General features: G+C 40.1%; 1 protein-coding gene across 4 annotated transcripts; it reads left to right on the top strand.

The window, feature by feature from the left end:
- The first annotated feature begins 1 nt into the window (after position 1).
- LOC139143902 (uncharacterized) lies at positions 2 to 27,444 on the top strand. 4 transcript variants are annotated; one of them, XM_070714502.1, is made up of 3 exons: positions 2 to 734; positions 1,380 to 1,522; positions 24,775 to 27,444. In XM_070714502.1, exon 3 carries the CDS (start codon positions 24,830 to 24,832, stop codon positions 26,312 to 26,314), a length of 1,485 nt encoding a protein of 494 aa, XP_070570603.1. In that variant the 5' UTR covers positions 2 to 734; positions 1,380 to 1,522; positions 24,775 to 24,829; the 3' UTR covers positions 26,315 to 27,444. The 4 variants fall into 4 exon arrangements, with proteins under 4 accessions (XP_070570603.1, XP_070570604.1, XP_070570606.1 ...); XM_070714503.1 differs by lacking the exons at positions 2 to 734; positions 1,380 to 1,522 and adding an exon at positions 10,982 to 11,198; XM_070714505.1 differs by lacking the exons at positions 2 to 734; positions 1,380 to 1,522 and adding an exon at positions 12,643 to 12,784.
- The last annotated feature ends 295 nt before the right edge of the window (positions 27,445 to 27,739 follow it).

Below are 27,739 nucleotides of genomic sequence, written 5' to 3'. Positions count from 1 at the left end.
TAAAACATATAAGGAAGGTATGGCTTTGTTAACTCCCTCCATAGAGATACAACCCTCGGGAGCATCTCATTAATATTTGAAATAACTCCCAGGTGAACGATCACTGCACAGAGGCATCGCCAGGGAAACGTGACAATAGATGTACACAATAGTTGACGTGAGTATGTTGGCATGTGCTTCTCAAAATGGCGGGTAGACGGCGCCGGCGAGAAGTTTCAATGCGGGCTTTGTTATTTTTTCTCTTCGCCGGGGCGATACTTGACTAGGGATACCTCGGTATGTTTGGATCGTATGACGGGAGGCTTGAATCGATAGTATATGGCCAGTCAGTGCCCCGCCGACAGGGTTAACCCAGTATCAATATTTGAATAAAAACTGGGATCACCGGCTGCGAGCTCAAGTGTCCTGTCTATATACAGGGGAACTGCACTGTCGGGTCACTTCTATGACAACAAGGCGTATAGGAGAGCGACTTCGTGACGCAACGGCCTGGTGTCATTCCTTAATCCTCACACAACTGCGCTGGACGTCGTTGACCAAAAGTTTTGGACACTTCCAATTCAGGAGTCGATAGCCAGGAATTTTCTATCACTCCGGTTTATAACCTTGAAGGACAGTAGTCGACTTGTTGACGTCTCGGGATTCACTCAACCAAGCGTCAACGTTGCTGGCCGTGGATTTTACAAGGGCAAGACACACAAACGCACCTTCGAGTGCTTGGTGACGAAACTACGGTAAGTGCTGGTTTCAAGCGTTCTGTGTCTTTTGATAAGGTCCTTCGCTTTGATACAAACACTCTCCATTAAGAACGGGTCTTCAGACAACAAAGTGTTTGGTCTTCAATCGCCGTAATTGAAGCGTCTATTTAGTTCAGAAAAGGAAATAAGGACGGGTAAACAACATTGTTCTTTTCAAATACTGCAGCGTTATGCCAGATTGGACCGCATACACACGGCTTCCTCGCAGATCGCAGCGTCTGGAAACCGTCGTACGCACTGCGTAAGGCATACGTGCCGCGGGATTTGGTTACGTTTGTGGATCTTCGCTCGAGTCTGCTGGCACGCCATAAATACCTGGCTGAGTTAGAAACAAAACTGTGCGTTGATCATGCCTTTATGAAACGGTCTATTGAAACCCCTCTCTAACGCGTGTTCGATTCTCACTTGAAGCCGTCACAATTGACTGTCGGTCAAAAAAGGAGGCTTTCATGTCTGCTCAGAGGATCCGCCGGACAGGATCAAATTAACGGGTATACATGCCCGCCTTCTAAACGGCTTACGGTTAAGAAACACCACCGTACCACACAATGTACAGTCTTGGTCCGTGCCGACTTGCAGTAATGTGTGTCTATGTCTCTGTGTCATGTCATACTTAAACAGATAAATCCATCTTAAAGTCGCTGGATTGAAGAAGATGTGTCCAGATGATATGAGAGCATTGTCATGATATCTGTACCGGCCGAGGTTCGTTATATACGGAGGTAATTGGACCAATATCCGGGCACTCCGTGTCACACAAACAGGTAAGTGGACAATTTACCAACGTTAATTGAGCTGAATAACTTTGAATTCCCCCTAAGGCGATAACAGTATGTGTAGAGGTTGATTTCAACAGCTTGCCAGCATGTTGTTATTAACATTTATATTTGATTAGATAGATTAAAATGCCTTGTATCGCTACGTATGAGTTTAGGTAAAACACCAGGCGGTGCATACATCCAAAGAAAAGCAGCAGTGTGTTAGTTTTTGAACCGCGTTTTGATCGCATAGCTGCTGCGGGGACCGGGAGAAAAAACCCGTCGTCATGGTGCGACCGTGTGATTTCGATTCTGTGGGAGGTGTTTACCTTTTATTGCGAACCTCCCAGCACGTCACATCCAACCTCACAATGCTGTGAAAACAACGTCCAAGACACGGGCAGCTATCGATCCAGCAGCGGCCCTTTCAACCGGCTCGCCGAGGAATTTGACCCCCGCCCCGAAGTTGACAACCTTATACAGAATAGTCCTCGCACAGAAGCAAATATCGCTAACAAATGAGGTGTCCTGCACGACCCCGACAAAAACCGACTGTTGCCAATCGAAGAGCTAGTCGACGACACAAGTAGGTCGCTTTTCATCCAAGTAGAGTTTAAAGTTCAACAAAGGGAGGTAGCTTCATATTCAAACAAAACTAAAACAACGTTCTTGAGGTAAATTAACACCTTTTTTAAAACAACGGAAGCGAAAAAACACGCTGGGCTTCATAAAAGGGGTCAATAGCCGTTTTCCCCTGGGCAGATTGCATGGGAAGAAGTGAATCGCTCAATACAATATACAACACAGTTTCCAAAGGGAAAGAATGCGGTACCCGTAGGTTACATTGAACTGTTAATTCCGTGTCGCTAAATAACAATCTAGAACATTGAGAAGGCACACAACGGCGCCGTGGTTCGCCTCTACATGCAACAGGTGGTTGAAATGTGAAACGGCTCACTTTCAGTTTTGTTCTCAGTGACGTCCATAGAAGGCCGGACTCGTCCTTAGGTTAATATTCCTTTCAGATTACCTGAGTAGCTCGAAACTTCATAAACAGTCTTTCATGCCAACTTCTCTCCACAATTCTTTCTCAAAACTCCAGCCATATGAGATTCACTGATTTCGGGAAATTGCATTTTTTAGAGATTATCATGATAGATGATGGGTCTTATGTGAAATAGTATTTCATAAATTGGGCAGCATTTTACAAGTGGTATGGCCACAAACTGATGACGTCAAATCGCCTTATACAAAACACAGACACCTTGTAATGATGGCACTGTGTATTGTGTACGGCGATTTGACGTCATCAGTTCGTGGCTATACCACTTGTAAAATGGTGCTATAAATTGTGTATGTTTTCTTAGACCGGTAGGGAAATTATATATTTCACAAAATATCGTATACAGCGGGCTTAGCCTAAGTCGATCACGTAGCGGCGGCACCCAGAGACAATTCCAGAACACTTTCCGATGCTATGTCGTTTTCAAATCATTTTGAAATTCGTATCAGGAGATGTAGTTTGCGTCTAATGGCATCGTTGGAGCAACTTTAGAACTTGATTCCTTTCTTAATCTCTTACGCATTTGAAAGCAGATCTTACATTTATTTTAAGCGATCAGTCAGAATTAGAAAAGATGGCACGCAATTCATAGCTTGAGCGCGCGCGAGCAGTAAGCTGCACGAAGTCATTTGCCTGCTGCGGCGTTGATAGAAAAAAGTAATTTTCCAAAATTGATGTTCATCTATTTATTGAAATGTACTTTCTTATGCGTTCAAAATGCAAATTGGTTCTATTGGTTATATCACTTTTCGAATCGGCCAAGTACGTATACCCCATAAAGCTTAATTTTGTGGCGAGGATACTGATCTGGAGCGTATAGAGTACAGTACACACACACACAGACATGAACTTGTCTCTGATTTTGGACACAAACTCCATTACAGTTGCAAAAAACGGGAATGAGTAACCTCAAATTCTTTTAGGTTAAACTTAAACTTACCGCCACAATAGCATGTCAGCGAGAAGCATGTGAGGTAGGTAGGTAGGTAGGTAGGTAGGTGGGTAAGTAGGTTGGTAGGTAGGCAGGCAGGCAAGCATGCAGGTATTGATACACATGTGTATGAATGCCTACACGCTGAGATACAGCATTGTTTATTTTGCACTGCGCTCCGAGTTGTTCGAGACAACGATAGCAAACGGTTGTAATTTTCTGAAGCACGTAGTCTGACAGCTATGTTCTGTAATCCATTGTTGATATACTCCAGAAATATCTACCCATACTTGCTGTCGGGGCAGCTGGCCCGGTAACAAAGCAACACAGCAAAACACACAACAAAGATTACGCCCATTGTAGTGTTGAGTATTTGGATTTACAAATTCTGACTATGATAAAACGTTCATCGTGGCACACTGCTAAGAATTTCTCAGTACGATTTGATCACACTGCACAAGCTAGCCCGACATTAAAACACTGATTTTGCATTTTTGCACCTGTATAGTGTACTAACATTTTGACGCAAACAAGAAATTCAGCGAATACGCTCCTGAATTTTCTGTCTCGTCGCATTTACTGCACTGTTGAGAATAAACCATTCAACGTTATACCTCAATTACAGAATAATTCTGGCTTATCTGCCAAATTTGAGAAAGTTCAACACCATACTGTGGTTTAATGACCACACGCCCATGGGCAAAGGTCAACTTATTATTCCAAAAAGTTAATGCATTTAGACTAACGGTTCATATGAACTCGCAATCAAACTATTTCTTCTTTGGATCAATCAGAGACTTCAGCTATGAGACAGTCGTCACTGAATTCATGATTTTGTACAAGTCATTTTATTCTATATTGACTCATGGAAAGATTAAAGCCCCATTAGCTGTAATGTTTGCATTTTACTTACCCAAAAAATACCAATGACATCCAACTTTCGGAGGAATTTTTTTGGATTCCCTTTAATAAGCCATATTGTCTTTGAAAATGTCAATATTTCAAATTTTGGTGATGGATTTGGTCGATTAAATTCAGGAGCTTACGCGTATATATATTTGCGGCGGCCATATTTGGGTTGTAACTCGATAATTATTAGTTCTTCAAATAAGTTCTGCCTTCGTCGCCGATGTTTGAAAAACGTTATGCGGTCACACTTGGGGTAAGGATTTCACATAAGTTGCATTTGATAGCATCTTATCGAAGAGAAAATGCAGAAAAATATACATCTAATGGGATTTTAAGTCGTTTGATTGACTGTTGTAAAGCTGCACACGGAATTTTGGATTGAATACTGCACAGAATACGTAATGTATACCTATCGTCCAAATACAGTATCAAGGTGTGTGACGCCCTTGTTTCTTTTCTGCATATGTATACGACTTACCTTTCGACATACAAGTTACAATGACATTCCATGAAAAATAGAATTTGTTTCTTATCCATGACATTTGGCTAAAGTAATGAAATGATACGATTCTCGATTTATATTCAGGGTAATTTTCCCCACTCAACATTTCTTTCTTCTATCAATTATGGTTAGAAGCTTTAAAGCAGCTCCACACATCGAGATTGTTGATTTTCGCGATACGATATCACGAATTTATTTAATTTGCGCGATAAGCGCGTTTGTTTCAGAACACTACGGCGTAGTTTCCTAGTGACACACTTGATGCCGCTGGGACACGAAACCAAGATGAAGGAAATGATCAGAAATTTTTGAATTCAAACAATCTAACTTTGCGGGCCTTAAAAGTGAGAGTAACGAAGGCTATTATCGTACAGAGAAGTTTGAAGTAATTGTTTTGACCATTAAAACGATCTGAAAAAATTATAGATAATTTCGGAAACACGATTCGTCTTTGGTTCGAAAACAAATGCCACGAACTGCTGCCACGTTGTTACGGTTATTCTTTAACTATCGAATAGATTATCTCTATACATACCTATTTTGCAAGTAATTTATACATTAATTAATTAATTACTGTAATTAATTGCCATGATTAATGGTACTGAAGTGATAATTTCTTATTTTCACCCTGAATTGTGGACAATATATAACATACCACGTGCACAACTTCAATTTTTGGACCAGTGGCAGTGATAGAACACGGTCCAGCTCCACTACAAAGCCCCCGAAATATCCATTTCATTTCGAAATCAACAACATCTTTCAGGAAGATAAACTCTACCTGTGATGTTATTCCAAGCTAACATCTCTTCTTAATTTTTTGTCGCCCGTGCCACGATTGACACTGTACGTATTAGTAGACCTCGGAACAATTACTACACCCCAACCGGCTCAGGAATATATCTCGACGGCGCCACGACTCACAAAGATAGAAAGAAAGACAGACAGACAGACAGAAAAAAGTAAGGAAGAGAGAAAAATTCTCAATTTTTAAATGCCAAAGACCAGAAACGTGTTTTCTTGGTCCCATCTTACACTTCACTTACAGCCCTTCTGATTGCAGAACATGATAATTTCGAATTAGGTGATTTTCTATGCCTTTATCCTATCAGACAACACAATCATGACATTCGGTCAGCATAAACACCAATATCAATACAAAACAGGGTGTACTTGAAGATTAGATTAAAGAGCGCGCTTTCTAATTAGTTTTGTTAATCCAGCAGAATGCTTATCAACATAAGTGTAATCGTTCCCTAAGAGATAGAGGAGTAGTCAATTTATGCAAACTCATTTTCCTACATGCTGTCTTGTCTTCTATCTATAATCCCACTGTAAATTCACCCAAGCCATCACATGAACACGGCTACAGCCTTCTCCCGGGGGAGGAGGGGAGCTGTTCTGGCGCATGTCTGATCGCAATACGCTCATATACAGTAAGGTATAGGGGCATAAAAATTGGCTAGGATACAGATCAGGTAGAATGAATGTTTGATGTTTATTTGTTCAGAGCAAATACTCGGAAATTCGTACAGTGAAACCAAGCGAGCTTACTGCAAACAGGGCTTGACATCTATCCCGCCACCTTGGTCACAGGTACTGCCAGTGTACTGTGAATTCAAAGCATGGCGCATGCGCGATTAAGAAAAAAAAATAGAGAAGAGAAAAAGATGCAAATATCATGTATTATTTGAGGAAGATTTTCAAATTAAATCGAGTCTTTGACTTATTCACAACCATGAAATCAACAAGAAAGCAACTTAAAAACTTTGCCATAACAAAAGAGAAGAAGGAATGGCTACCAAAAAAACAAAAAAACAAAACAAAAACAAAAACAAAACAAACAAAAACAAAAACAAAATAGGAAAAACCCGTAACAAAAGACAATAAACATAATATTTTTAAATGTCTTGTGTCAACCTATTCCTAAAATATGAATACATTTTTTTCGCAAATTTCAGAACTCGTTAAGGTGTTATTTGCCTATATTTTTCCATCCCTTTAAATTTAAGTGCCCATTACTGTTAAGGCTTGAAGACAGTAGTGATAGAAGTTCTAGGAAGTTCTGATGTCCAGAACGCAGATGCTGTATGCCTTGAGTACATTGAGGAATATAACACTCATTGTGTGTAAATCAAATATTGTCTTTATAAGACGCCATCATGAATTTGATGTCTTGTTATATAACCGAGTGAAATATTTTTTCAGTATGTACGACGTCAGAAGAAAACAACTGACTCAGAAAGAATGACTCGGAAGAGAATAAACGAGACTTGTTTGCAAAGTTTAATATCAATAACACCAATGAAAGTATGAAATCTGCAAGGTTGGCAGATTTGAAATGACGATAAAAACAAAAGATCAGTTTGTTTGGGGAACAGATGGAGGATGTGTGACGTCGTAACGGACCTTTAACGAGTGAATACCAATGACGTTGACACGCCGACCAGCGGAAAACGAACGGCATTATATTTCAAACCAGTCAATATCTAGGACTTAGGTTTTCCATTAACGCTTTTCAAATCCCCCACCGAATGAAACTTGAGATCTCAGAATGAAGAACTATCGACGCATTTCCTGAAAGCAGAATCGTGTCACGCGCGCTGTGTCGCCTTTTTTCCCCGATGGAGCACTTTTATCGCGTTTAAATGACTGCTTAATGGTATTTTTTCTCGATGAATACGGACAGGTACTCGTCGATATTAGTATTTATGACACACACGTGTGTCGACATGCCATTTCTTTTCCCCTAATAAGCTGACGTTGTCAGGCTTCATAACGAATAAATGTTATCGCGTCCGATTTGACAAAGCGAGCCATTCATTGACCCCATTCTACTCAATCCACTTTAACCTTGACATGTAATCACCGGGAGTATGATTGACTAACCCAACCGTTTTCGTCGTATGCGCATAACTATTACTGACACAGGCTTCCCACCACATTTCCTCACCGGTATTCCGTCTAGTTATCGTGAACATCGCCCTCTATAGGACATCTCTCACAGAATACGGTTAGCCTATTTACGATTTCTGACTGGGTGGCATGCATGGAGATGTGAAGACGTTTCATTTTTAGAAAGCATACAAAGTATAGACACACAACTTAAACCTAAATAAACGTTGCGGCGACTGTGTGTCTTGTTGCCGTTACACAATCCGAGAGCCAAGACAACTTACATACGTATGTCCTATATGGGTCACTGAACAGAAACATTAATATGCATTTTGACACCAAGTGATATTATGATATTGTGATGTTGTGATATTGACACCAAGTGAGTTCATACGTCTCTCAGTTCGATCCAATCTAAGTGTTGAAAAGATATTTATATTTATGAATATTCAATTACTGAGGGAAATGTGAAATCAAGGATAAACAGTATGCCATTTGCTACAGTATAGAACCCAAACAGATAAAGAAATAATAAAAACCCGAACAATCCGATATATATATATATATATATATATATATATATATATATATATATATATATATATATATATATATATATATATATATATATATATATATATATATATTTATATATACACACAAAAGGCCCACAAAAATGAAAAAAGCAAGAGTACCAAAAAACCGTCGATTCTTATTTTGGATTTGTATTTAAATACGGAATTCTCACTTTGACAACATACAGTATCTACTACAGTGCTCATATGTCTGGAGATATGAATGAAGTATACAATTGTACAGTCGTCAGTGGTCGGGTGAGAATACCATCAATTCTCGCGATAAGTCATAAAAGATTAAAGTATTTATTGTAGTATTGAGTCAACTAGAGAAGTAGCTTTTAAGATATCCTAAACTGCGTTATATGATGTGGATTCTTTCGGCAGCATGTAAACAAATTTATCGATGCATACACGTACACTATGTGGAACATGAAGGCACAGAATCATACATCCCAACCATTCCCTCTGCGAATCGTGCATATCGATTAAGTACGCACAACACGTCATAAAAGAGAGAAACAAATACCGAAAAAAGCCTCACATATGTGAATAATTCGCGGTTACCTGGTTACCAGCAATGGGACTCTGCCACCGCAAACAACTCGAATCATGACACGATAGTACATGCTATCTGTATATACGGTGACCTCAGCGTATAAAGTTACGTGGCACGTCCACACTCTAAACCGAGTTTTGTTTCATTCCTGTCACCACAGCCCCACAAAATTTGAAATGCGAGAGACTTTCGCTGACAGAAATTGCAGACACACACTGATAATGAAACACACTATTCAATAATATTTTACACGTATTGGGACCACGGATAGGTTTAGAGTGCTTGTTCAAAAGTGATTTATTGCGCCAGAAACACATAAGTAAATGCGGCGTCTCCAAGCAGAACGAACTCGTCGATAGGTGTACCCCGTCAGGGACACGTAATTCTTTTATGTGTACATTCGAGTGCGGCAACCGTATGCTGAGTAGCGCTAGTGTTTGGTGACTTGACCCATCCGTGTTCAGCCCAACGGCCTCTGAATTAATCTCTCAACACGCGATGTTATGGTGCAGGAATGCATAAATATCTCACATTATTCGGGCTGGTTCTGTTTACTCCAAGTCTGAGATGGGAGATTTGAATGTGGATATCATTATTCCCAAGACCCTGACCTTCATTGATTAATTTATTTAATTAAAAATGAGCATCATATAATCATTACTGGTCAAGTCCATGTCCATCTGATACTGGCCGATCTAATGAAGTTTATTGCAGCTGAAATTCACCATGATTAAAATTCACCATGATGAAAGTCACCATGATTGAAATTCACTATGATGAAAATCACCATGGTGAAATTCACAATGATTAGATCATCCCGATTATGGCCATCGGTCCAATTTCTATTGGGCAATTCTTGGCATTTAACAAATACTCTAATCATACCTCTTTACTCATCGTTTCATCTCTCACTGAGGTCGGCTTTCACATCGCGAAAGTTGACACCATGAGTCAAAGTAGTTTTTCTTTTGTAAAAGACGTGTATGGTCGTGGAACATAGGATCACAACAATTTTCTAGAATTCCCTCGACACTCTTTCTCAATAATAGTGGAATTTTTCTTCTTTCCGACAGCATGTGAAAATTGACTCAATTTTCAAAGCGCATTTGCAGATAATCGCGATTTATTGCTCGATAAGCTGGAGAAAACCGCACTTTTTTACAAGCACTTGTTCGTCATAACAGACTGCTAATTAATCAGTGCTCTTCGTGTTGTCCGGTTTAATCACTTTGGTTATGATCGTCCACGTTCCACGAGCGTAAACACTAGTTCTGAGATAAAGACAAAATTTGAAAATACTTCAGTCGACAAACAATACAAAATTGCAATATCAAATGTGCATTTACCCGTTAAATACCGTCGTCATAGTTTTGTTTACTCTTTTCGCGGCGGCCTTTGTCGATATCAGGGCGGTGTGCACTGGCAGGCAGTTCGAAATTTTGCCATGGAGGAGTGGTTCAAGTGTCTACGGTGTAGCTCATCAATATATCAAAAACATTATTTAGACCTTGCATTCTAATATACAGTGTACAAAGGAATTCATGATAGGCCGAATTTGTTTCCATGGTCGTGTCATTACCCGTATCGTGTCAATCCTTGGAAAACACCCCGTCCGCGTCTTTTTAAAAAACTGACTTCATGTTATGAAGATGTGATCGCTCTTTGTGACCACTTAGCTTACACAAATTACTATTTCAGGCATCTAATCATCTTAACGTGATTAAAGGTTTAATCTCGTTCGCTCTTGTTCACGAGAGTTCCATAGGCCCATGTGATGGTCTCCAAATTGTACATACAGGCCTTGACTATTCAGAATGCTTTGTGTTTGCCCATAAAAAAACACAAAGGAATCAGGCATCGTGTTGTTATCGAAGCCTATGAGAGTCGCTGTTCATGAGTGTCTCTACACACCTTTGAGCTAAGCTGTTATGAGATGAAAACTAGCAAGTACGTATTATACTCAGACAATGAACTGAAACATACCGTGACTGACTGCTCGACTCTCTACTCAACTGCGACTGCGCACTCGAGCCCAGTCAGTACAGACGAGTTTGAAATCGCACGAACGCGTTAAGTTGTTCTGCAAACCGTGTATCGACAAACTGTGTACAAATACAAGTCTCGATCTCGCTTGCGTCACAGACAAGGAGGTTGCTGCAAGGATTTTACACAAGGGATAGACGGGAAGGGAAATATTTGCTTCTGCAACTGGACAGACAAATTTGAAAACATGACAACCACTAGTAAGGTAAGATTGTTTGGGTACTTGTACACAATCAACTAGCTCCTTTAGCACTGGTCACCTCCATGTTTAACATGTTTCAAATACGAGTGTCCATATAGATTACCACAAATGCATTGGATACTAGTAGAATGGGACGTGTCTTTGTCGGGCGCTGCTTCATCGAAATTTTCATTTGCTGACTCCAAGACGCACTACACGTCAACACACTCGCAACGTGTCTCTCAGTAACGGAACGATTGCGACCGGGAATCGTTTTAATCACCGGCGACGATAAATATTAAGTTTGACTCGACTATACAAGCCACCTGGCTTGATTTGCGCTTCGAAACTTAAGTGCCGGTCTCAGTATTTTCCCTCGCATTAACACAGCATTGTACATCTCGTGTAGTGTACATTTCACGCAACCCTCTGCGCGACGCTGTGTGAACTTCCGCTTGACAGTCAATGTTGATTCACGCACTGGTTCTCGACGTGCAGGAACGCCTCTAGGAGGGATCGATGTGCAATTTCCGTGACATATGCACCATGCGACAGCGGCCGTATCTCGAAACTTCGCGTATTTGATGCACACTGATAGAAAAAAGCTCACAATATCAGCATGCCTGCATCACAATGATTGTAGTGGGGAATCTTAAAGTTTGCGTGCCCCATCTCAAAATGCGTAAACCGCTATGATTGATCATCATCAAGATATAGTACAACTGGCTCGCTTGCCCTCCACATTGTTATTATACTTTTATAGAATTCGAACCAACAGCATGGACAACGCAATCGTTGTCGTTCCGACGTTTCCAGAGATGACAAGTATTCTAGTGGACATATGCATTGGGTATCTTCCTTTGATTTATTTACATCAAAAAGGTAGGGAAATGGTGAAGAAATCGATCATGGAGCCGGTTATGTCGTTTCGTCTTCTGACAAGCCACCTGTTGCACAGCGACCCGTAATTAACCCGCGCTAAAGAGCTCTCCCCTGAAATCACTCAGATGTAAACTGGAACGCTGTAATCAAAACCCCAGAGATTTCAATATGGGCGAGGAATTGTACTTTGAACAACAAAATTAAATTCAAAACTCTCACGCAACCGCTCTATGCATCGAGCAGGACATTATATGATCGGCACCGTTTCAGCGATGGAAGTGTCAGCCACATTGAAACACGATCAACTTTACATCGAGATTTGTATGTAATTCTCCGTGGGGGCAGTTCACTCCCGTCGATTGCTAGATAGTGTTGTCAACAATGGGCGAACATGATAGCAAATGATATCTGTTTCGGTACATGGGGGAGGCACGGATCTTTTTGACATTTATCGGCGTCAGGCTTACACTATGAGATAAATGAATTCAGCGCATTTGTATTGTTGACATAATGATGTGCGACCCATAGCAACGGCTTTCAGCGTTTCCTCGTTTCCAGGTTCGGGCCTGTGTCGACAGCTCTGTTTCGTTGACACGTGGCCTCGGGGGATTGACACCACTGGGGAAGGCCGAATTCATAACGCACACACACATCCTGACGTGGAATTCGGGTCAAGGCGAACATAGCAGAGAGATAAGAACATGATCTACCATCTAGCAGGACATGCTGTAGGTAACGATGGTGTTGTCGTGGTGATAAGCTCAAAAGGGTGACTGTTCTTGCAAATGCAAGGACTAGGTTTGACCATCGCTGTACTGCTTTTTGGTGACATTCGTGTTTTAGGACAATATAACGGAGGTCGCAACGCCTCGAGATAATGCGTTTTAATAAGTGTGACTTGACGTGACTTTTTAATTTTTTTTAATCGCTAGGCAAGGTTACATGTACACGTTTCAGTTGCTGTGCTGTGATGTGATGTGGTGTGTCGTGCCGTGCCGTGCCGATTTATAGTGTGCTGTAGTATGGTGTGGTGTGTTCCATCGTCACTCAGTATTAAACTCTCTGTGGTGATAGACTATGACATACAGTTTGTCATTGTTTACCAAGGGTACTAGAGTCTTATAAAGGGCCGCTCCTTTTCTCCGCTGAACATTCCTGCGTATCCACGTTGTATTTGAGAGAGAGAGAGAGACAATATGATTCTACACGATTTTTATTTTGATACCGCGTTCTAACTTAAACCCAACAAACATCATTAGCTGCGCGTCTATTTAGACTTTTTTTCTCCCACTCGCTCCGTGAGCAATACAGGTTCTTCTATCAACACCCAAGTTTATTGACACTGACTGGTTTTCGGCACCCACTTATGAATTTTAAATGGCCTTATGCATTGCACAAAACTGACAAAGCGAGTGCCTGGGTACTGGGACCCCCATTATTTACCCCAATATTAATTCAGGCAAAGTCCGTCAGACTACTGTCAGCACCGTCCCGAATGAACAAATAGCTGACCGCCAGCTGTTTTAATGTCTTTAATATAATAGTAAACGGTAAACAATTTGTCAACGTTTAAGCAGGGCTAAATCCCAAAGCAAGCACTTAATATAAAAACTTCCTGGCTCATAATTATTCCACTGGATGAAACAGCATTGTCGCCAAAAATACAGAAGTAAATTTTCAGATAATTTACGCAATTCACATTTTTTTCTAAACCCATTCGCCCCATCAATTCCTGAAATTCTACGTAGAGCCCTAGAAATAGATACCAATGCTAAGAATGATATGGTCGAGTACCGTTACGTTAAGTGACCCAAGATAGCTGGATCATAACTGTGTTTGATGATGGTCGCATGATGTGCAAAACGTGAGTCACGGACTCTCTCAGCTTGTATGGGTAGTAATTCAATGCTTTAGCCGCTGAGCATTTTCACACATGATATTTTACTCCCTCAAGTAATCACCTACGCTCCGCCATGTATTGCTGAATCCACCAAAAGTTTCGAGTAAACGGACAGCATTATTCACTCTTGTGACTGCCAGAGAGAACTTTTTACTTATATATATATATATATATATATATATGTTACATAATCGCGTCATAATCTATGACGTAATCATTTCTTTAAATTTGTCACACGTTTGTTGAAGGCGGATTTCATAACAAAGGATATCTTAACTGCCTATAATTTCGCGGAAATCGATACAATGTCAAGCTAGTATAGCGCCCGAAAACATGTCTATGAATCTCATTATTACTAGATTAAAATCGACAGGCATTCAATGCACTAGCTTGCATTCACCTCGTTTTGTTCCCCCCCTCACCATAATGTTCGTTCGCAGTGGTCAATTATATATAAGTGCCCCATATATCCCCTTGAAATGCAGTAACATATTGATTATTTTTCATTTATTTTGATATTTTAAGCGTTCAGAATGTCGGTCATGACAGTTAACTCTGAAACCACTCGCATTAGTGAGTGAATATGATATCAATTACATTTTTTATATTTTGTATTTTTTAAAACCGCATTTTGAAAAGTTGGCAATTTCTTTTACCATACCAATACCAGCAGGTGTGAAGCTTGTCGAGTTAGATATTCATACATAAATGTCACCCTGGTCGACCAGGGTTGCCTGGAAACCACAGCGCCATCAAGCTGTCACAATTACGCATAATTGCTTCAGCGGATTTAGCGTACGATTAAGAACTTTTAGCAGTTGTTGATTCTGCAAATTAGGGCTTCCAATATTGATTTTACTTGGAACCACATCGGCTGTCGCTCAGTTCCCGTTTGTCAATCAACACCAGAAATTAATTTCTTTTCAGTTAAAGTTATGACACATTAAACAAATTGACTGAAGTTATACATCAAATCCAAACTTAATATCATTGCTGTTATTTTAATGTTGTACTTTTCATAAATTTGGAAACATATGACGATCACTGCCTTTAAAGTATGACGGCCTTCCACAAAGTAAGTCGATTATTGCCACACTCTGCATAATGGCAATTTTACCGATTCAAACCAGCTGATCGGTATAACAAATTAAAAACAAATTAACAAATTGACACATTAATGAAGGGGATTAGGGAGTGTAATTAACAGATATGAACTGTTATCTTTGAAATACTATACAGATAGCGAGGGTAAAATAATAGGCACACACGTAACACAGGCACGGGTTGTATGTAAAAATCTTTAATGCACGACATTTATTTATCATAACTTGTAGACGAATAATGTTTGCAATACCCGTGTTCTTACAAGGATGATCAGTAACAGTTGCAACGCTAATGTCTCATGTTATCATTATTATTTGGTGAGAGAGAGAGAGAGAGAGAGAGAGAGAGAGAGAGAGAGAGAGAGAGAGAGAGAGAGAGAGAGAGAGAGAGAGAGAGAGAGAGAGAGACGCACAAAAGAAATTTGAAAGGCTAATCTCTGAAGAGGAAGAAAATTAAATTTCATACGTGCTAATGTGCTTTCAACCTAGCATTTCTGGAGATGCAAATAATATGGCCTTTGAAACCATTTACAGCTACCTGGGACGACCAGCAGTGTTGCTATTAGTATACTGTTGTGTTGACCTAACGCAAATTAAAGCAAAGATCCCGGGGATTCAGTATGAGAGCCCTATTCAATTCGGCGCTTTTCAGCTTCACATTATGGGGCATGTACACATTCCGTTGCCGAGCAGATCTATAGAATATTAATTCCAATTAATACACGTGGAAATCCTTTCCTTGATTGGCTTCCTCTTCCCGTGTGTCTTTGCGACTCTCAGAGCTCCAAGCACCATTCAAAATCGTGTTTATATTCTAAAATTAATAGAAAAACATAAATTACTAAGCTGAAGCTATCAAAATAATTATTCATATATGTGACTTTGCTTCTACGTAATACTCAAGAGTCGGTGATGGGATCAATAAATTGGATATCATACTTGTAAACGATTCATGTAAATTTAATGGAATTTCCATGTCTGTCAGCTTAAGAGCATATATTGTGTAATCGACGCTGGTTGGGAATAAATGCACGGAAACTTGTTTGTTCAATAAAATGTTGGTATATTTCTCATAGGAAAGTGTCGTTGTGAATACCGCCGCCAAATATATATATATATATATATATATATATATATATATATATATATATATATATATATATATATATATATATATATATATATATATATATGCATATATGTTTGTCTGTTAGTATCAGCGATACGATTGCGAGAGTTAAAAGTACACAGTCACCTGTAATATAAATATGCCCATATATGGTCAAGGGGGCGTTCCTTGCTATTCAAAATACCCTATGAGGGCGCCACCCGCTTATAATCTGTGATTAGTTAGATTTTCTCTTTCCATGGTAACTGTGGCAAAATTGGAACAGGTGACAGTATACCTTTAACGGGAATATGGGTCTTTCAACCTTGCCCTTCTCATCGGTCTTATTATTTCTTTGGAAAGACTTGAAACCCTAGCGTGTTTGTACATGCAAAGTGCAAAGGAGGGGGGGGGGGGGTGGGCCGAACATTATCAAGTGAAATTTTAACACATGTGGTAGTCATTTAGGCAACGAAAATATTGTCTCCGGATCTTTCCCTGGATATTCATTGTATAGATTCATCGACCGTTCAGAAGAACGTATAAACTGACAGACACAATCCATCATAATAAATCGCTGTTTTTATCATCAATTTTATTTCGGGTACACCAGTTGGCAAGGCAGTATGCCTTTCAAAGTCTCTAGGGAAATTATTTCCTCATTATAAGACTTGAAGACCGTTGGCAAATTCACTATTGTCAAATAGCAAGGACACGGGTGGTGCCTCTCATGAAAAGCATGCGTGTTTGGAATGTGGGTTTGGTAAGTTTTCGTCAAGTAATGGTTTTCTTCTCTATTCAGACGTAGATTAATCTATGTCATCTTCAGCTTGTATGAGAGTACGAAATTAACAAGTATTTGCAGACGCACGCGCTTTACATTTAGTTCCGAACAAAAACTTTGGATAGACGGTTGTGTCCGGTGTCAGAAATTGTATCAGGATCACCTCGTGGCTGAACTGAGAATATTTTTTATCATACGAGGAAGAGAACATTAACTGCTTCATGTTCTTGTTCCAAGTTCATAAACTTCAGGTGGCGACACACGTGTTGACACTGTTATAGTCCCGTGTAAACATTTACCTTGCATATGACCACATTTCAAAAGCGGAACCTGAACGTTGAAGGGATACAGTCGCCAGAACTGCGCTCAAAGGTCGCATGAGACCCATACGACCGACGTAAACGCTGTATCCAAGGTACTATGGTGATCGATGAAGATTAAAACATGTCTGTCATAATCTACATCGTATACTTTAAATGCTGCAGCTATGATGATGAGGTGTATCTTGATATCGTGTACGAAATACATTGTTTGTAAACAAGAAACTCACACAGGCGAAGTTCCGCCGACTGTTTCCCTTTAATCCTCTTGACGCTAAACAGTCAACAGGTGGTTTCTAGCTGACGTCTTGGAACGTCACACATGACTGGCAATGAAACAGCTTTGAACCTTTCTCGTCTACAAACAAGACATTCATTCGGTCATACATATGGAAAGCTAGAAATCGGTTTACACCGCTATATGCAAATAGACCCAGTGGAAAAGTTAATCGGATGAGATCGCGAAGAAAACAGTTTATTTGAATGTTAGACAGTCTAATGCTCCTTCGCAGCCGATTGCGGTTGGGTCGAGTAGCGGGAGTAGGGCGTCTTCCTTCAAATGTGGCGTCTTCATCGCGACAACACGGATAAAATTTGTGAGAAATCTACCATGAGGTGAGACTATTTCCTGACATTCGACCAAAAAGCGAAATATAACGCCCTTGTGTTGTTCAGTCGTCTGCCCGCCCGTAAACAACTTCAGAAAAATTCCATTAATTCAGTTACAGGTATCTCACATGTAGTGGATAGCTCTTCACCATTCTTTTACTACAGGCCACGATGTTGACCCAAACTTCCTCAAGCAGCATCGCATTTCACACTTTGAAGAACCCGAGTGCCTCTCCTTTGTACTCGTCAACAGCGCTGATTGATAACTGTATTTACGCCTTCCATACCGGCTCTTACGCTCGGCTATACACAAGATTTCTTTAAGGAGACTGAAAATAGCAGAGTTGTGAGATCTCAGGAATTTGAAACATGCGCTGATGTTGGTTAAGAGTCTGACATACTATTAACTAGAGAGCGGGTTATTACATGTAAATCTAAGTATCACTGAGAATTGTTCACCATTTCACGAAAAGAGAATCCAAACGTGAATAGAACGAAAGTGAAAGTAATACAAACGTACAGAGTGTATTTACATAGGTAATTCTGCATATGGCATGGTAGGTGATACTCTGGTGGCGCTTGACCTCGTTCAAGGAAAACGTTTGTAATGTCTTCGGATTGTAATTACCGTTGTATGAACTTTAAGTAACGCTTTACGAGCGGTGATAATGTATTTCTGCTGCCTGACATTGTCACGTGCTGAAAGCCTTTAATGTTAAAGATTTCTTGTGATCACTTTCCACAAACTGCGTTCTGATTGTCGTGTCGGCATGGTCACAGGGTTACCATGACAACGTGCCACAGTCTGAGTTCTAATAAACGCCGCTACTACTTTCGAAAGGTCAGAGATGACACTCTTCTAATGACATCTTTCACTTAAAACTGCCCAAATTTCCGTCTTGTGGCACTTAAATATGGAATATGTGAAACCTAGAGGACACCTATGCTCAATTACCCAAAACAAATATGTCTCAGTCGGAAGCCGCTTTCGTTTCTGTCGCGGTGATATACTAATTAAAATCACAGTCACGCAGCTATTTTAATCTCCGTATGGTTAGAAACTGGCAATTTTTGCTACTGAATCCGTGCTACCCAGGAATAAGAGATGGATGTTTTCAGAGGGGATGTCATTCCATAATTTCTGTCTGTTATATCGTCAGAGAACTTGAACCACAGTGACACCTTTGGTACATTTCAACAAACTCTGAGATCTTACCAGCGACAAGTACAATAGCGCTGTACGCAAATGACATCTTTTTTCTTTCATTGATATGAAAAAAGATAAATATTTTTCCGCATTTGCCACAGGAACGACGAAATTAAAACCTGCTAGTGTTACAATGGATACCAAGGGTCAAACCAATTCATAACCATGACTACAAGCTGCAACAACAGCCAGGCATGCAACGATAAAATTTGTCCGAAGTTTGTCCGATGTCGTGCGCGTGCAGCTATATTTAGTAATAAACCTGAACTCGCGATCAGCGCTATTGCTATCTAGCATTCGCAGTGCACTTCTTGAAATGTTGAATTACAGTTATTTCCACCGTGACGTTGATATGCTTTACGTCGATACACTTATTTTAGTATTTTGAGAAGGTGTACTTATTTGTAACAGTTGGCATGTCCAACACTATACCATGATTTCATTTGGTCTTCTAGTCATTAGTAACTGACATTTGGGTCGTTTGTATCATTTTTGACAAAAACAGAAGAAAAAACGATATAATCGTCCTTCAAGCGAGAAGTGCATGTCAGTTGACTGAAGTAATTGTGGCATTGAATACGTGTGTATCTGTACGATTACAGAATGCATAGACGAATTGACCGGCATGAATTAATTTAATTTCGTACAAGTTATTGCGGCGAAGTAATTTACTTTTTAAATTTCCCCCGCCATGTCTTCATCGTCAACTGAATGGCTCCTTTATTTGCAACGTCGTCGACATTCTGCGTCACTGAGAATTAGGGGGGGGGGCATGAAAGGCAGAGGGGTTCACGTGACCTGAGAATCGCATTAGTCGTGAAGCCGTCGGGGATGTGAGCTCTGTAAGCCGAGGAGATAAATTGAAATGCCTCGCGTGTTAGCTGGTCTACGTCACAGAGTCCGTCCGTGTCGTTGTGTAGGCACCATTACAAGCTTGTCTTCGCGGTGTTGACAAAGTGTGTCCGACTTTGTCCCAATTGGTTTGACAGTGTTATACCTTGTTGCCGCGTTTTGCTTCGACATCAGCTTGTGTAGTTCAGATACCATCGGTTCGACAGTGGGCCATCTTTCACTGAAATGGAGCAATTTGTGGTGAGTACACCAAATTTATTCGCTGCTCCATAAGTTTAACTAAGGACCGAATGGCTGTGTAAACGTGTTTCGTGATCTTAGTCACTCCGTATCTGTCAGCGCTACCGTACTTAAAAAGTGTCACAAGACAATATTTTTTTAACATTCAGATGTGCAGGCCGGTGTGCTACTATTACAAAGAACGTTTTTACAGCAAAGTGATGTTTTCTTTCACAACATGAACTTGTACAAGGCCGAGTCCTATGTGCGCATGCGTAAGTGGTTGCTGTTTTTCTACCAAAGAATATTAGAAATGTACAGAGTTACGTTGTCGTTTAAACGAATGTACACAGTTCAAAGTCTTGGCCATGACAAGAACCTTCGAAGCAATGAAAATAATACCCAGAGAGAGAGAGAGAGAGAGAGAGAGAGAGAGAGAGAGAGAGAGAGAGAGAGAGAGAGAGAGAGAATTGTAAATGAAACAAACATGATATACTTCGAAATAACTTGCAGCAAATCCAATTAATTGCATATCAATGCTATAGCTCTGTAACTTTACAAAAATGTATAAGAATACAGTAATGCAAGCGTATTCTTATCCGATGACTTCTCTCGTCAAGACTTGTACGCAAACAAATTTGAGAACATTCGAAGCTTGTCGAATAAATTACGAGAAAATTAAACAACACTTTTCACACAGCTTGTGTTCTTTTTCTGTGTAATTCTCTTGACTTGCCATTCACAAGTGGCTAGAAATCCTATTGTGTCTGTAATTTCACTGGTAAAGCGGATCAAATACTTAGAAATCACAATAGTTTGTCGTTTTATGCAAACGCAAATTGTGTTGGGCATTATGGCCGTGCCAGCATTATGTTTTGAAAATATCCTGACGGATTATGTGAATTTCAGCCGTTCTCACAATGTACCACATGTTGCTCGCCCCCTGGAATATTTCAGCCATTCTAACAATATACCAGATGTTGCTCGCCCCCCTGGGATATCTGTATCATGGTAGATGAGGATTGTACTGACTACCTGTGCGTTAATGAGTGACAAGATTAAACACGGTGCTCTCTATTACAGGTAACATTCACTGGGTATCCTATCGTTCATACATGCACGGAAAACATGTCTGTCTGGTGTCATTAAATCTTTGATCGTCTTAAGCAACAGTCTTAAGTTCAGTCGTCTGGACGACGACAGTGGGCAGGTGAACGCTGTCGCCGGCGGCAGTCTCCAACGCGACCGTATTGATTACTCGTGACCTACTTACAATTTCCTTCTGTAATAAGTAGCATTTGTACGTTTCAGAAAAAAACGAGACACATCGCTTTCGATACAATGCATCAATCAATGTAATACTGAGCCATTCAATTCAATGAAAGGAAAACATAATATTTTTTCAGCAATTTAATTCCGTTTGTCAGTCTCACTATTCGTTAATCAGCGTTGAAAGGCACAGTTACACAGTTCATTATTACAAGTTGCATATCAATAATACAGCTTGTTGCTGGTTTATACGTCATGAATATCATGATATTCCGTTATAAATGTGTTTTAAAATGCAATTAAAGGGCCAACAATGCTAAATTTTAATAAATTTTTCGTCTTTTTGTTTTGAATGTCAACTATAACTCCTTGTTCTACTTCAGCAAAGCATGTTGATATACACAGTATTCAGCTTGTCAACTCAGCCCGTACGTGTAAACTGCGTTGTTATTGATGAAAAGTGACTTCTGGTCCGGACCTGAATTCAAATGTAAACAATAACAATGTATTTTACACATATAGACGCTAAGTTGACAAGCTAAATAGTGGGTGTTTCAACATTGTTTGGGGAGTAGAATAAGAAATTGAAATTGATATACAAAATAAAAATAATGGCAAAAATCATAAAAAGCATTACTGGCCCTTTAAGTACCGTAAAACTGTTACAAACAAACCTGGATGATTCGTCGCATCAAATTGCATGTATCTCGCTGTATTACACGTTGCTGCAGAGCAGAATTATCAATAAGTTTAAGCTTTAATCCTATTTCCTTCGAGAAAAAGTGTTTAAATACAAAGGCACATTGATGGCTACTTTCATTATCAGTCATACTTAAGAAAAATATGTTTTTATTGATTAGATATGTTCATTTTGAATAACATGTCCTTCATGCGAAGACAGGCTATACTTTTTACATCGTCCTCTCGCGAGGATTCCTAGCATTCAACATTAAAAAAACACTATGAATTGGCGAAATTGAGTTCATGCAAAGAGACGGTCTTTTTTCAGTCAAGGCGATTTAATTAAATCATCACTCTTTTATAAAGTTTCGTCTGTGGTTAGAATTGCAAGTAACTTGATGAGGAGTGACATTGAAATAATCAAGGTTGAATTCGTTTATCTGTAATGTTCCCTTGTCGTTATATTGGTGGTTTAGGATAATTTCATTAAACATTTCTCGTCATTTGTCCAAGCAATTTACTCTATTCTAGATTGTTTCTAGAATGTCAAGATTAATATCATGTTGTAAAATGCTGTTGACCGGCCTGATTGTATGCATTCATTCATAGTCAAACCCCCAAGCTGCATTTTCCACACTCGCAATACATTGAGCGTGAAGCCGACATTCACGCGCAGCAGGCTTGCGTGGAAGCAAAACCTCCATACCGCAGCTGGATCAGTCTAATCGATGGCATGCTTCTTCATGGCGTCAGCGACTGCTAACTTTCGTGAAAGAGATACGCAGAGTTTCGGTTGTCAGAGAGAAGCGCGTTCACTTTTCCAATAGACAAAGGAGCTAACCCTTTTACAAACGTATCGTTTTTATCCCAGGGCACTGAATCCAAAAGTTTACATTCAGCAGATCGGAATGTTCTACGGTTTCAGTTGCTTACGGAAAAAAGACATGCTCTCACGGGCTGGATGCTCGTAAACACCCTGATTTAAAAATTCAATATTTTATTAAACTGATGATGCATTTCCGCATATAAATGAACCCCAGGCGATTATATATTGATGAACAAATAATCTCATTAAACTAAAATTGGGTTCTTGTAACTTTTACCAAACCTTTTCTGATCAGAACGTTTTGATAAAAAATCCACAACTTGATGTCTGTCGCCGGAAATTTGTCGTTGAAGGTGTTTTACCAACTTGTTTTGCTTCTCGATAACCGTGAAGCTGTCTAATCCATGATAATACAATAATATATAATTTTCATATTTATGATAATGGCAATCAGACCTGTAGACCTTAACAAGTCCGGATAGCGCAAAATTTAATCTTGAGCAAAAGACAGTGTTTTATGCATATGCTGATGTACAATCGTGTATTGGACAAATTGCAATCATAAGTGAGACTGTAAATTTTAAACATCAACAATGTATCACATTTTTGATGTGAATAATAATATTGGTCTTTTTTCAGTAATTCAATGCCCTCGGCCTGCGACACTTTACAAATATTATTCTTACAAAGGTAAAGTTGACAGGAATAATGAACATAATTTACAGTTGCAATTCATATACCTCTTTTCTTACTCTCATGGCATGAAAAGTGTATGCTGCTAAACACTGAAGAATGGTAGCATCGTTTACAGTCAAAAGTTGAAAAAAATATGTTTTGGAAGGCGGATTAAAATAGATTGTGGGAATATATTTCTGTCTGTAGCTGGTAAAAAAGGTACAACACAAAAGGAAATGGTACTCATCTTCTATTTCGTTACTATTACATAACAAGCAAATCCTTTCATTCCTATCTACTCTGTGTTTTCTATCTGTTTCAATTCCAAAAAAGTGCGATGAACAACGCAAACGAGCAAGTGACTGGGTATGTGCTGAAACATTTACATACAATAAATACTTTTCTGGCTCAAGAGAAATCAAGAGAAATCTTAAACTCTCTGTAACTTTTGATGTGAAAAGCCCGCAAATCAATACTATCACCGCCGTCGCTTATATTTGGACAAATTTAGAACGGAATACCATGACAACTAACACTTGAAATATGAATATCAATCATCAACATCTCAGCGCTAGATCTTTTTACGCCATCTTTGAAAAAGAGAGATCTGGAGCATGTCCACAGTGGGTGTTTCTATCGCCAAAGAGTGCTAGTTCTTAGCTTCTTTGCTGGGACATCTTTTCCTCCACGAATTCGTGTTTAATATTTAAATAACTTGCCAGCTTTAGCCAGCACTATGCCTGGGGATCTTACAGCGCTTAACAGACGTTTTCGAAGATAGGGGTCGATAGTAAGGTCGATTGTATCATCAGCGAATTAGTGAAAGTGGGAGTTGTGTGCACTGTTATTCCGTATATTGTTTTCATTTTATTCGAAAGAAGATGATGGATTACTAAGAGGAAATATTCTGATCTTAATTAATACGGCTGACCTTTGAAGGAAAATAGAGGTCGATTTCTCAGTTAACATGGGTTATTAAGACATTCTCCGAGAACTGCATGATAAAACCTAGCTCAAGGTAAAGGAAAAGCGTTCATTAGAGTTCATTAGTTCATTAGAGTAGTCCTAGTCCAATCATCAATCAAAATGTTATTATTTTCTCTCGTAATGTAAAGGTCATAGCGGCACATACTAATCATATGATTGTTTTCTTTGTCGGTTACAGGTAAAGCGTTGCGAAGCTTGTGTGGCGCCCAACTGTGGGTTTGAAAGGAGTAGAAATGGCGGACATTACCAGGACAACGCCCGCAGAGTCAGAAGCAGGCCATTCTAATCTCCCGCAGTGGTTTGTTGACCAGAGAAACACTCACCACCACCAGGCGGCCTACTTGGCCAAAATCTACCAACTGAAGCACGCGTTGGAGATCGAAAATCAAAGCAGTATGAAAACTGCTGTGCAGAGGGTGTCTCAGAGGGGAGCTGAGAATCACACAGGGAAACCTCAAAGGACGGTTAAATGGCGGCCGGGCTTGGGGATGTCAACGGCGGAGACGATGACTCCGCGGGACAGGCACCTGGAAAGGATACGCAGAAGTCGACAGCGCCCTCCACCACCGTTACTCGATCCGCTCAGGGGACAGACTTTGCTCGAAACGACTCCGTCGCCAACTCCGAGAAGAAGTAACAGCGAGCCGAAACTGTCCTCACTGGCGAGACCCGATGACACTTTTCCACTAATCAGGAAAAATTCCTTTATGGAAGCTTTCGTAAATGGTGGTATAGACGCCCAGGTTCCGACTCCAGCCCGCTATTCCGAATTCGGAAATACGGCCGCTGTGTCGTCGCTCATGAAATATATCACGCCTAGCGCCAGCATCCCCAATATAGGAAGGCGTGCTCGCCCTAGTCCAGCGGATCGAATAATGGGGTTCGCCGTCAGAAAAGCGAATAACCCTCACGACTTTGAATTTAAACAGAAGGGTAGACTTTACAAATACACAGATAGGCTCGGGACGAGAAAATTGATGAAGGCGGATTCCGACGAGCTTGACCTCACTCCAGAGACGTATAAATTTGATCTTCCGTACGAGGATGAACTCTCCAGGCAGTACCGAAAGGGAGATCGCATACTTCCCGCACCTAACACGACACCTGTGCCCCTCTCTGAGCTCAGCGGGAGGGAATTCGACGACGCCGTCATCAAGCAGGTCAAATGGAGTAACGATGTGGTGTTATTACGCCGACCCAAACAAAATCAACAAACAGCAGTCTTGCCGGAAAGACATTATGTGCGAACGAACTCTTCTCCAACTCGCGCCAGGTCAAAACCGAAGTCGTCCGCGCCCGCGGGCGGGAAAAGGCCGCAGGCCAGCCGGTCGTTCCCTCAGATCACTGACAACAGCTTGTCCCAGTGGCAGGTTGATGAGTCGAACGCTGACATTATACCCGAATTCGACTGTGCCATCCGCGTGGAGGAAAGATGCTCGAGCAAAGATTCAACCGGCAAACGACAGATCCACATTGACATGCCGTCACTTCAGTTGGAAACGACGAGCCCTGTTCCGAGTAAAGACATAAGTCCGTTGAACTCTGTGAATAGACCCGATGCGGGGTACCTCGCACAAGAAAGCCAATCTTCGCTGGCTCTACAAACTGAACCAGTCAGCCCTATTCCAAACAAAGACACAGCCTCGCAACTGAACACTTCTAGTCCGTCTGAAGTGTGGAAACCCAATCAAGGAATCCGGTCCGCCAATACACGTTGAAAGTTTGCTTCCGACACAGTGATGGTACAAATAACACACAGTAGTACGTTTGCACTTGTACTTCCACGCTACTGATCCGTCCATAGTTTTTATATCGTGTGTCTCGGTTTATCTGTATGAAGAGGAACAATGTGACAACTCTGTCCGCTGTCAAAATAGTTTCGGGTGTAGCCGGGTATTAACTTTTATGTGTTTGTTAAACAGTTATGCACATACATTCTGTCTATCGCAGTGACACAGAATGTATACAGGCGGTTGTTGAAAACGTGACCGAATCTGAACAAAACATATTCTGTCGTGGAAAATGTTGCCGTAATTCAACCGTATATATATATCATCCAGACTTGACACAATTTTCTTTCACGTACTCAAGATATAACCTTTCATTCAAACGCTACAAAATTTTGCTTCCTTCGGTGAATGACAACATGTAAAAAGCAAAGTGGAGTTTCGATACAGACACGCAGCCTAAATTTCAGGTGCAACGACATAAATGATAAACAGCTAACAACAATGTTGTGCCATCAAAACAAAAAAGTAAACATTTAAGAATCAAATGTGCGAAAGCATCTGTAGAAAAAACATTATAACATGCTAATTACAGTGAAGAAAATCTCTGACGTTTTGCCGCGAATAGCATTCGAGAGATCTCTCTCTTGACGTGCTCAACCAACTTTAAGAGTACTTTACGAACATTGAGTTAGAGGCCGACACTATAATTACCAGAATTCTTGCATTCCAAATATACAGCAATTGCTACTAGTACTGGTATGTTGTTTCCAGGATGCAACATTAGATGAATCCTGGTAATGAAAATGAAAGAGCAACAGCAAATAAATGCTATGATTATATGCTATGTACAGAATAACTGTGAGAGATTGGCGATCCTAGTGATAATGTGCAGACGAGTATCTTTATATCATTCTCGATAGAAGTACAGCAACACTCATCAAACAGTTAAACAAGTCGTAAAAGTCTTCAGAAGTCTAAAAAATTACCCAGTGTATGTTGACTTTCAAGAATGACTGAATTGGAGAAAACGAAAATTGAATTCGGAGGAAACTTCATCATTTGTTTTTAATTTGCTGTACGCGGAGTAATTATTAAAGCAGAATGAACGTCCATGATAAGATTGTCAGTGTCTTGAGTAGAATAGCAGGTATGTATGTATGTATGTATGTATGTATGTATGTATGTATGTATGTATGTATGTATGTATGTATGTATGTATGTATGTATGTATTCATTTGATAAACGAGGGTGTCGACGTGATGCCATCTAATTCTCTACACAAAGTCACGTGACATAAATTTGAGGTTTGCTTGACTTCTGGATCAAGAATAGTTTCATATACTTTTAAGTTAAAATTGCATGTACTATATTTTCAAAGACGAAAGCGATCGTTTCAATTAGGGTGGATATTTG

The sequence above is a fragment of the Ptychodera flava genome, chromosome 11 (assembly GCF_041260155.1).
Source record: "Ptychodera flava strain L36383 chromosome 11, AS_Pfla_20210202, whole genome shotgun sequence".
NCBI lineage: Eukaryota > Metazoa > Hemichordata > Enteropneusta > Ptychoderidae > Ptychodera > Ptychodera flava.
The sequence above is the reverse complement of the archived record's forward strand: the minus strand, read 5'-3'. Positions and strand labels throughout refer to the sequence as shown.